The 12,352-nt window shown below is 36.6% G+C and overlaps 1 protein-coding gene across 1 annotated transcript; it reads right to left on the bottom strand.

The window, feature by feature from the left end:
- Nucleotides 1–291: 291 nt before the first annotated feature.
- Nucleotides 292–12,150, bottom strand: IMPA1 (inositol monophosphatase 1). The gene is made up of 9 exons (XM_075141595.1): nt 12,049–12,150; nt 10,233–10,314; nt 8,909–9,042; nt 6,737–6,841; nt 5,340–5,385; nt 5,093–5,201; nt 4,272–4,380; nt 2,629–2,780; nt 292–2,198 (listed from the first exon to the last, which is right to left on the bottom strand). Exons 2-9 carry the CDS (start codon nt 10,293–10,295, stop codon nt 2,080–2,082), a joined length of 837 nt encoding a protein of 278 aa, XP_074997696.1. The 5' UTR covers nt 10,296–10,314; nt 12,049–12,150; the 3' UTR covers nt 292–2,079.
- Nucleotides 12,151–12,352: the final 202 nt, after the last annotated feature.

The raw sequence follows: 12,352 nt of genomic DNA, 5'->3' as shown, positions 1-12,352 counted from the left end.
GAGCAAAGCTTTGCAGGTTGTCATAGAAAACAATCACAAGCTATCAGCAAATCAATAAATGGAGAGGCCTCGTGAACAGGGATGACAGCCAGGATGGTAGACTAAGGCTACCTCCCTTTTTCATACATATCAGTGCTAAAAATCAGTATTACCTATTTTGTAGTACTGATTGTTTTAGTCTTGGGCTAAAAATCAGCACCCCTACTCTGAAGACCTTTATCAAGAAGAGCTTGTTGGGACCCAGCATTGTACTCTGATGAATGTTAAGAAAGGAAGCACATTTGAAGCCGCTGCTGCTAAAGCATATTTATTTCAAATGTGTTCTCCCATCTCAAGTATTTTTTAGACATGTCTCCATTTCACAAATAAATCAGTTTTAAAAAGTTATGCAGAATTTGTTATACAAAGCCACAGAAACGGTACAGTAGACATACCTCTCAAGAAATAATGATGATCCCACATAATTTACAGCAATAAAGTTACAGTGAAATGCTCAATAAGTTTCTATCCTTGTCAATGGGAATTTAGAAAGTAAAACTAATGTAAGTCTGGCTTTTTGACAAGACCTTTAAATAGCAGGCTCATCAACGTTGATCATCTGGCATTAGATACAACATCAAATTAAATATTTCTGCAAAAATCAACTGATATAAAGGACTGAAATTTATAATAAGAGATCTGTTGAAACTTCAAGACAGAGAACACCATTTTCCAAAATAAAAATAGTGGGACAGCAGTACAAAAACCAAGGTTTTCCAAAGCATTGCTGTGTCTTGACTGGACGACCAATGAGACAACTTTCTTTAGGAAACTTTAGACACAGAAAAATCAGTCTAAAACCTGATCTAAGTCTTTTTTTTAAAGTGCATTAATTATTTGAACAGTACACTCATACTTTTAACAATCTTAAATACAAAAATTCAAAGAACCAGTATAGTTTTTGAAGTTTAGAACAACTGACACCGAGAATGAAATTACTAATATTTCTTAGATTTATAAATCCTTTCGGTTTAGATATGTATCTTCTTTTGTGCCTGTACACCCTATAACATGATGGAAACCTGATCCTGGTTGGTCACTGCCTTCATAACTTACAGAAAATGATGCAAAAAATCTGGACTATGGGCTTTTTTTTTTGCCAGCTGAATTACTGAAAACTCTCTTGGATTTTAATGATTCCTTAGACTTGGAAACACACTCATCCATGGAGAAACGCAAGCAAAATTAACAGGAATTATAACTGCCAAGAATAAGATAGAGGACCTAGTATCAGCTGATTCCAATGGTCAAATGCAAATCATACTTCATCTTAACTTAGAGTAAGTCCATTTGGTGATAGAAGGTGTGCTCAGAACTTATTTCTGGGAGATGCACGTATTTTCTGGCACAATAACTATTATTTTTGCAACTGTAATGAATTTGCAAGTGTACTGGCCACACAAGAGGCTAAAGAAGAGATTGTGTTTATCTACCGTAAGAAAGGTAGAACGACGACTACAAAAACAATGACAGCCAAGTAATAAAGGCTTTAAATTAGAGCCAAAACTACAAGCAACTAAAAAAAGTTTGGAAATGTGTGAACTACACTACAAAAACTGTAACAAGGCAAGGAAATGGATACACTGATGACACTGAAGAAAACAACAGATGAGATAGAGAACGACTGGATAAACAGTAATGCCTTCATTGTTTTGGGTTCAGGAGCAGATGTGATGATGTGGTGTTAAGACAGTGAATTTTGTTTTGTCACTTACGGAACTAGAGATTTTTATTTACCTATACATCAACGGGTCTCTTGCTATGCCTTCCAGTGTAGTATAAAACTTGAAAATATTAAGTTGCATATATTTGCTTCTTTTTATAGATCTTTATGTAATCATGATGTTAAATAAAATACTTAACAGTAAGAGCTTACTTAGAATGTTGGTCCCATCTCAAAACACTACTTAGCAGTCACACCAGTACTGAAAGACTACCATCTATTTATCTATCTTTTTATCAGGTTCAAAGTGTAGAACAACCAACACATGGGAGTATGAGACAACATTATATAATTACATTTAAGGTGAAGTTTGGTATTCAGTTAGTTGCATCATCCCTTTTCAGAGGAATTATTTGAAGTGCTTTGGCTATTCTCTCTCCTATAGCTCGACTACTTGCTGCAATTATTCTTCGAGACATCAAATCAAATGGCCCACCTAGAAACCAAAGCAAGCAAAGTAACTAGCTTATATATGAAGAAAATTAAAAGTTGGTATGAAAATGAGCATTGAAAATATCAAGTCTAAATGATACATCACTGTTTAGAACCAAGTTTTGGCCCTGGATAAACATGCATTTAACACAACAGGTATCTCATATGAGCTACATTTAAATTCTCTTCAGTGTATGTTTACTGTCTTTTTTCACTCTTCCAGGTGCTCAGCCAAGGGAGTAAAGGTTGTCTTGTAGCTTAAGACGATACAATTGACTCTCTCTTTGACTATCAACTGGATGGGAACTCTGTTGAGTAGTGGTAACTTGGAAAGAGGACTGCAAAACCTCTTTGCCTTCTCATTTCAGCTATGTTTTGTTCCCAATTAGCTATTTAAAAGGACAAAAGAGTATCATGCATGCCCATGTATTTACCTGATACATCTAGCAGTACTCCGCCTGCTTCAGTAATAATGATTCCAGCCCCTGCCATATCCCAGCAGTGAATCCCCATTTCATAATAGGCATCAGCTCCACCTGTTGCCACAAGGCACATGTTCACAGCTGCTGTACCAACGGCTCTAATCCTAAAGGAGACATAGTTGTTTTTTCAATTGAGAACCGTTTGTAAGAAAGTCACAATGTCTGTGTACACTGCACAGAGAACACAGAAGCATCATACGCACTGAGCTAGAGAAAATGTGATGGAATGCTGCAGTGAAACAAATAAAAAATTGGGAATGAAGTTTTGCTTAAGTAGCTTGAAGAGCTCTCCAACTATAGCAGATTTCCAGAAATTACATTTATGAATTCTGTTGAACAATTTTGTTTTAGAGAGAAAACACATCTTAAACAACTTCTTAACCTAAAACATATTATGGAAGATATCTACCCATGAAACAGTAACAGATATTCTACTTTGCTTTTTGAATACAATAATTCAAGTAGAGTGTACACTGTTGTCAGCGTTGAAAAACCAGTTACTTCAGTTTCTCTGGTGATGCTCAATAAGCACCTCTGACTTGCAAAAAATCCTAACAGCAGTAATCACAAAAAATAAACTACACAGCATAAATTTTGTCTGGATAACTTCATCAGAACCCTTGTGTTACAAATTCCAGTTTCTTTTGGAAATGTTGATGCACTTAGAAAGTAAGTGTGACTTGTACAAATAATTGCAGTTATTTCAATTATCAGTAAAATGTGCATTAAATTGTAACTGATAGCAGCTAAGTTACTGCAAGAAGCAACTTAAATCAACTCCAATCTCAATTTATTGTTTACAAATAAAATACCGAAGTTGAACTGACAACATACCTATAATGATTTCCCTACTTACAATTTAGCATATATTCTTTAATGACATCAGAAGACTTTTTGAAAGTAGAAAAAAATCTACATATTAAGTGTCAAAACAAGAATCCTGAGAATCTCAGCACAAAACTACAACCCCTTTTAGATCAGAAACATGAGCAGGGTTGAGTAACAAAAAAATTGTCTACTGAAACCACTTTTAGACATAAAATGGTTTGCGGAAATGTAGGCTTTGGCTCTTCTGGAGGCGAGGAAGCAGGGAACGTAACCAAAGTAAGAGCAGTTTATGGACAATTTCAACTACTTGGACAAATTAAAAAAACCTGTACGGTATTGAAAGAGGAAAGGGACATCTACTTTTGTCTTCTGATATATATATATAAAAAACAATGATTTTCATTACTACAGGGAAAGGAAACTAAGAAATGTAATATAGCTTCTGCTTATCCAGTTTTACTCCTTGTGTGTTTCTGAAGGAAAAAAAAAAAGCACAAAATTGTGTTTCTTTTTTTTAACTAGTAAATACAATTCTTTTTAGTCCTACAAAACCAAACATGCTTCGCTTCTCAATACTGATTGTTAGGGTTCTCTTATGTATGTCCCAGCTTGAAAAAGTTAAACACACTTATAGTTTCTCTGCAGAAATCATATTTCACATTTAAGGTGTCAAGTGTAATGCAACCAATCCTTCCTAAAAATGATCATATTTACATATTTACAATATTAACACTATCAGTAAATATCAAAAATAGTAAGTATCTTACCCATGAATAGGAATACTGAGAAGTCTTTCCATGTTAGAAAGAATTATTTTCATAGTCTCTGGATCACGATTTGATCCCAATTCTGTTACTAAAAGGGATTTTGTAATGTCTGGAAAAGAAACAAAACCTCACTTTTCCAACAGTACAACTTATATAATAACAGTAATTAGCAGAGTTTACTTCATTGCTTTCTTACAAGACTGAATAAAAGTAAGGTATTTTAATATAAATATTACATATATTGAATGTATAAAAATCTGTTCTTACATGGAAAATGGCAGGAAAAATAAAATACAGTGAACAAAGCATGATCTGGTTCAATTGTGCATATACATTAATCGATGTCATTAGTAAATAAAATTCTATTGCTATAAAAATTAGAACAGTCCTCACATCTTTAAAGGTCCCACTTTAAGAGTGGATTTTACTTTACATAGGGTGGTAAGTATACAAGAGTGGTATTGATTTAAACCACTAGTTCACACCTGGAAGAAGTTGAATTGTTTGGTAGATTTGTTACAGACTCTAAAATACAATCACAGACAGATTACAGACATACAGGGAATTAAAAACAAACAAAAAACCACAACGCACAGACACACAGGGAATAAAATCTTGAATTGCTAAGTCCTGATTTTGCAAAGATCACAAGCATGTTATATGCATCAAAGAGAACACACAACCCATGGCCAGAAAAAGTCTGTCTTTGCAAAACGAAACCATGAGCTAAGAAACAGGAATATATCCAGGTCTAAAATTGTTGATGCCTCATTTGCAAAATAAATGTAATTACTAGAAATAAGCTACTCAGTTCAGCTTACCTTCTTGGCCTGATACTTGAAGTTTTTGACCATTGCAAAATGCACCTTTTCCTTTTCTGGCAGTATACATCTTGTCTTCTATACAACTATACACAATTCCAAACTCTATCTGCAAGAAAAAGTACAGAGACCTTGAGTTTTTTCCCTTTCTTCCTATTTACTGTGAAAATACAGATTTTAGTTATAACTAGCAACAAAGAATTAATTTGGTTTTGATTGATTAGATATTAAGTAATAAAAAGTATACCTTTTTGTTTACAACAAAGCCAATTGAAACTGCCACAAATGGAAACCTACAAAACAAAACATTTCACTAATTTATAGGGAGATACTATGCTTCTTTCATTACCACGCTTACTCTTAATAAAAACAATGTTCAGTTAAATGTAATGTATATTTCAAAAAGAAGCTTGGACTATATAGGAAATATTAGTTTTCTGGAACTTGCACAACTTACTGTGAAAATAGACCCAACACCACCGATTACCATTTAAAATACAAACTTTTCCACCCACTGAAACTAAGCCTGTTACAGCTTAGGGACTGTCATCCCTGTTACAGCTGTTACTAGCTTAGGGACTGTCATTGTATAGCCAAAGAATACAAGCAAGCCTCTACGCTACTAACCTTTCTCAGAAGGAACAACCTGGCCAAAATGGTCTCATCAAAAGAAGCAAGTCACCTCTCCCCCCACCTCCACTTTCTCCACCAAAGCAATGAGAAAGACAGATATTGAAGTGAGAAGGAAGAGTGCAGGGGGAAGAGTGAAAGCAGTGGGAGTATATAGGACAAGGTGGGCTGCATCTCAGTCTAAGTTTTTAACAATCAACCAATTAATTTTTTTTTAATTATTATTTTTTACTTTTCAAAATTTGCAGTTCCAAAACATTTGCTTTAATTAGTATCTGCAAAAAATACAGACTTTTAAGTCTAAGTCCAGCAGAATGGGTTCTTTTCTTATAGCTTTTTGAACATGTTATTTAGCAGGATTCAGCAGCTGTTTAAAGCTGTGGGGCATATAGCAGCAGTCATTTCGAAACTGGAATCAAGTATGCTCAGAAAAGCTCATCAGGGCCAAAATCTATCATGTTTCAAAGACAGAAGGAATAGGCAGTCAGCATTACACTGAAAGTCCCCTCCTCACCCTGGTGCAAAACACCACTAGACAATCACTGGTGATACTCTTCTTTCTTTCATGGTAGTAGCAGCTCCTAGATCTCAGTGAATTTGAAATTTCTTAGAAATCAGCACTTAGAGCTGTTACCGGTTCTCACCAAAGCCTCTCTGAAGATGCTGCAACTCCTAATTCTGAGTCCTGTTGCTTTACTGTTAAAATCTGCCCACCTATCTTTGGCACCCATACCAAAGGTGTTGACTCCTGCTATATAGTACAGGCCTCTCATGGAACAACTGCTGTTGGTTACAGAGTAAGACTATTATAATACTTATAGAAATACTAAAATGATTACAAAACCTGTCCAATGGCTCTTGATAAATGCAAATAACAATTTCTAACTATTAACAAGTTCATAGTAGCTCCTTTAAAGCAATTTAAAAGAGAAAAACTGTACTTTCATAGAAGTGGAGAAAGAAAAAAGATAATCAGTTGAAGTTGCTAACATAAAAAAAAAAAGAAAGGTGGACCTGTGTACAAAGTTGGTAGTTCCGTCAATAGGGTCTAGAATCCATGTGGGGTTATCTGTCAAAATGCTGCCCTCTCCAGCTGCAACAGATTCTTCTCCGATGAAGCTAGAGTAGCAAACACATTTAAAAGATACAAAGAAATTGTTTAAAAGGTCTGAATTACAATACTGTCTTTGAAATTAAATTTCTTAAAGTGTGATGTAGGGTTTTGTACCATCAGTGATCATATGGAAAAAGTTGAGAAATACACGATTTATCTGGAAAGCACCAACCACATCTGACCAAACTTGCAGCAATATTTATGATGGCAGAGATAAGCACAATATGTGGGGAAAAGAACTTTATGTAATTAACTTTACATTTTAACATTGAAGTTTTCATCATTTTTTTCCAGTATCAGCATCATCAAATTTTAGTCAGAACATTTGTAGCTATTTACACCTTTCAGTTTATTTTTTTATAAAACACTAGTTTTTAGCTTGTGTTTTAACTGAAGAAAGCCTTTGTGGTCATATGCATCTGGTTAGACCACTGCAGTTAACTGTTAAATTTGTAGTCTGATTTCAACCCAAATATGACAGAAAGTTGTTAATCTCAAAACTGTTTAGTTTTACAAGCATTACAAAAAAGGTAACACGGTAAAGGGATGAAATCCAAACCAGAGCTCCTCCTGAAGAAGACAGCAGAGTGCATGCTCACCCATAATACTAAACCCAAGGGATACACAAGGCACAGCGCCACAGGAACCCAAATTTCACAATTTTTGCTACTCATGAAAGTATTTGTTTTGAACTGCAAAATTACTGGGATGAGTTTAAGTGGGTGGAATTCTCTTCTATGCCTTTTGCATGTTGTTAAATTTATCACATATTACTCAACCTATGAAAAGTATGCATCAAAGACATGCTTTCCTCCACAAACATGTAAAATGAGAAGGACTGCTGAGAGTAAACAAATAAGGTCCCTTTAATATTGATTACGAGTTTTATGATTAACTATGGAAGTGAAGAAGATTGCTCAGAAACACCATGTTTCCAAAAAGCAGCAGATCTTCACAGAGAGAAGAAAGAGACTGAATAGTTATTTAGGTGGATGAGTAATTAATGAGAAAGAAATTCAACACCAGTATGACTAATGTGGTATCAATTACCTAATATAAAAAGAAGCCAAAATATTCTAAAATGTTTATCAATGTCACAGAAACTGTTATTTCAAGGTCATTCCACAAGTCTCTATGCTTACACTAACTTGGTTAGGTTACTGACATCTTGCACCACCTCAGTTGTTCCAATTCTATGCATAGTTATTACGTTTCGTATATACAGCTACAATAAGAAAATCTCCAAGACAATGCAAGAAAAATTAGCAAACTCACTTTAAGGAAACTGTATTAAACTTGATCCATTATGTCAAAATGGGAAAGAAAGTCCCATGTAAGTAAAAGTAAGTATAATACATACAATTCACCCTTCAAGAATAAATTTCTTTCAGAGGAGAGGAGGGGCTGGAGGAGGGAAAAAAAAAGGAAAAAGCAATAAAAAAAAAAATCAGTATTTCGTATGACAGACTTTCAGTTATGCAGAATCAGAAGATCCTGTCTTCTTTTAACGATGTTTGATGTTCTTAAACTGTACAAGATTTGCCGAAGGCACACTCTGTACCATGGGACCCATCCAGCATAGACAGCTAGTTTCAACAGCCAACAGCAGACAAGAAATTCGGGTTCTGGGTATCTCGAGGCCACCTTTGATTCTCCAACACAAATAACTATTAATAATAATAGTTATAAATAATTTATAATAATAGTTATAAATAGTTATAAATAAAATTAGTAATAATTGACAGCTGGTTCAACTGGAAGATACTTTCAGTGTAAGTCTTGAGCAAGGCTAAACTCATGTCAGTAGACCCTGGGAACACCTTGTTTTATTACTAAGCCCTCTAAGCTAATGACAAAATTAGCTAGCAATTAATTTAGAAGCATTTGGGCAAAACTTCAACCCACTACTACTCTAAAATCCTTAATATACTGAGGGTAAGGGAGAATTCTGTAACTTTCCGGCATGCCAACTGTAATGAAATTTTACCAAGCGAAACTATAAACTTTCCATTTTCTTCTTCCAGTCACCTCTCCCCTTCTTCTATCAGAAGTGTATTGATAAGAAGCCATACCTGTGAGAAGGATACTTTTCTTTTATCAAAGAAATAATGAAGTTTTCTACTTTTTGATCAGTTTCTGTCACTAGATCTACTGGTGAACTTTTAGTCATAACAGATATTTCTTCTTTGAGTGCTCCACGGATTATCTGTTAACAAAAGAAATAAAAAAAAAGAAAAAAGCTTTCTCCATTAACAGTATGGAAAATATTAGTCTTCCCAAAAATCTGAGCATCATTTTTACTGTAATTTCTATACTGCACATACAAAACACAAACACAACCAATGACAAAACCTGGATTTAACTGCAGGAGCTGGGGCTTACCCTTGCATCTATCTCCAGTCCCTACTCAGCACAAACTTTCACATGACCTTAGATCTAAGTACTACAAGATGACCCACTGGTACATGAAACGGAGCTCTATTTTGTTAGGACAAGTTTTAGATTTGTAAATTTAAATACCAGAGTTGAATGAAACACTTAAGACTCAGCTTAAGTCAGCTACTTTTAGCCAGATCCTGCATTTATGATGTTAAAACTATCAGAATGCGCTTAAGCAAAAATCCAGCCCACAAAATTATTTCACTATAACTTAGAAAGACTTTCTGAGGGGAGACTTTAATGAGGTTGTTGCCGGGACAATGTTCTGCAGATTCTGCAGCTCCAGGGGACAGAATTAGTGCATGTATCATCCTGTCTGGCTGCAATAGCATTCAAACGTACCAAGCAGAACTACCAAGAACTGAACATTTGGTAACCACTCTTATGCTGAGGCTCTGCCAAGATGTGCAAACTCTTTCTTGTTCTAAGCATCTTAGATCACAAATGGGCAAAGTACCACCACTGCAAGGGACGCTTTTTATTTACAGACGTAAAGCAGTCTTCATAAAGAGAACACGATGTGGTATCTTGTGCCAACAACAAGCCACTGTATAAAGCTGACTGACGTGTTCGCAAGAAAGACTGTCAACACTTTCAGGTGGTAAAATAACAAGGTAGGCAGGGGCAGCTTAAGGGGAAAAAGAGAGATGCTCTTTGTTTACCACAATTCAGAATTTTCTTTTTTTTTTTAATCAAATTTAAGGAGGAAAGATACTCCTTAGTCTTTAATCAGACTCTGGTCCAAAGAAAAGTGCAAAGTTGTTTTCTTAAATTAACCAAGCTGTAAACATGAAAGACACTCCAATCTTGAACTTGAACATCAGTGAAAGACTCTGCTAATTTATGTTTTTGACAAAATACTCCTTGGAAGAATATCCAACATCAAATTCTTTCAAAAGCTATATACATACCAGACTCAATAAATAATGTTATTATTTATAAATAGTTTATACTTACCTCCCCAGCTTTCCTTGCTAAGGCAATTGCATAATCCATACATTCTTGCCAAGGATCTGCCATCTTTTCTTAGATATACAGCCTACCAAAAGGATAGATTAATACAAAAATGATTATGTGGTGTTTTTTTTTTTTTTTTTACAAATTCTAGTTTTCTACTCCCCCTGTTCTGGACTGCACTGTTTTCTCCTTGCTGGAATATGGAAGTTGGTCCTATCCTTTACTCTGAAAAAAAAAAACTTTAAAAGTATTAAAAAAGCTTAGTCTATGTTACCAGATTTTTCCCCTAGAGTTTTTGATTATCAAAAAGGTGTAACATAAAAACATTAACAAGTACAGAGCCTCAGTCTTGAAAGATAAACGCATATACAAGGTTCTACATTTAGACATTGACCTCAATGTACATAAAGGCTGGGAAAAGCAATAGTGTGGTTACACACAAGCACATTCTTAAATGCAGCGTACAGCTCAGGGCCTTTTTGCTTAGAAATACTAGAATCTTCACTGTAATTTATTGCAGAAGACTGCTGACATACAGGTTAGTCTATTTTTAAGTATGGTTTAAATAACTTTAAATATCTTAAATTAAAAGATTAGAATTTAAACCCAAAATCTATCCTTTCCGTATTTTAGTCCTCCATGCTTTGTTCTAAGGGTTTACTCCAAACACAAATATGAAATGGTTTTGATTCTACACGAGAAAGTTACAAGGTGCCACAGTCATTTAAAAGTGTCTTCTATATTCTTAAGTATTATGAAGCAATACAAGCTACCTTATCTTCTATGCATCTCTACTTTAATGAGCAATGTGAAATACAAATCAGCATATCATACATTATTTCTGATACACCCCCAACAGACCACACATTCATTCAATGACGCAACGGTATTCTGAATTTTGGAAGTCAGTTTCATTTTTGAGACCTAGCCCTTTCAGAGGCCTTCTGGGTACTTCCTACTTAAGTGATTCAGTCTTTAAGTGATGACCTGGGTAACAGTTTTGTAACACTTGCAGATTCACAAAGATTAATGATCATAAAAAAACAGTACTGAAACAGTATCAAAAAAACTGTGCAATTAACCCCCAGTCCAATCATCCGGATCTAATGGTCCTTGCCTCTTTCAGTCTTGGTCCTAAACAGCTAGAGATGGCTAGAAAAGCTAGGTAAAAAGCAAAGGGTATGATGCTTCAATTATGTTGATAATGTTCTTTACTGATCATAGCCTTTAGAGCATAGGTTCTGTTACAGAAACACAGAAATAGTTTGTCAGGACACAGAATTGGGTACAACAGCACTAGATAGAGTTACTCTGTTATCCATAGAAGACTGGCAGTACTAGTGGAGCCTTAAGTACCCTGACATCCATTAGAACGGCACAGCCTCAGGTAGCAAAGGAAAAAAAAAATCATTTATATTTAAAACCTCACTAAAACAGTAACTCCAGAACACGTATTCTAGTTACATACCAGCACCCACACTGACTGGAAGAAATGTATTTTTTTCCCCAGGTTATTTTTGTCCCCTCTAGACGCCCCGTGACGAGTTCGTCCCACAAACTCAGGGCGCGCATTCAGAGTAGAGGTTTGGATTCCGGGCTGAAAGGCGGCCCACATTGCCCGGCCGGGGTGAGAGCACCCGCCCCGCGGCTGTGTGGCCCTGCCATCGCTCGGGTTGGGCCGGGCCGGGCCGGGCCGGGCCGGGCCGAGCCGAGCGACGGCCGGGCCACACAACCCCCGGAGCAGCCGCACAGACACCCACCCCCCCCCGCCCCCGACATCCCGAAATGGCGGCTGAAGGATTAAGAAGATGCTCACCTCCACGGCTGCCCCCGCTCTCGCTGAGGCGCGCAGCCGCGCCACTGCGCAGGCGCCAAGGGCGAAGCCGTTAGCCCCGCCTCCTCCTCGCGGTGCTCTGTGGCTGCCGCTGCGCCTGCGCGGGGGGGGGGGGTGGGGGTGGGGGGGAGGGGGGGTGGGGGGGGAGGGGGGGTGGGGGAGTGGGGGGGGGAGGGGGGCGTCGGGCGCGGCTGTGTGAGTGCCTGCGGCGTTAAAGTTACAGTTAAGGTGTTGAAATTAGTCTTTAATATCGACTTATTTTTAATAATTGGACGTGGCAAGATGA

Source organism: Calonectris borealis, chromosome 2, assembly GCF_964195595.1.
Source record: "Calonectris borealis chromosome 2, bCalBor7.hap1.2, whole genome shotgun sequence".
Classification (NCBI taxonomy): Eukaryota; Metazoa; Chordata; class Aves; order Procellariiformes; family Procellariidae; genus Calonectris; species Calonectris borealis.
Note: the sequence above shows the minus strand (reverse complement) of the source record. Positions and strands in the feature narration are given on the sequence as shown.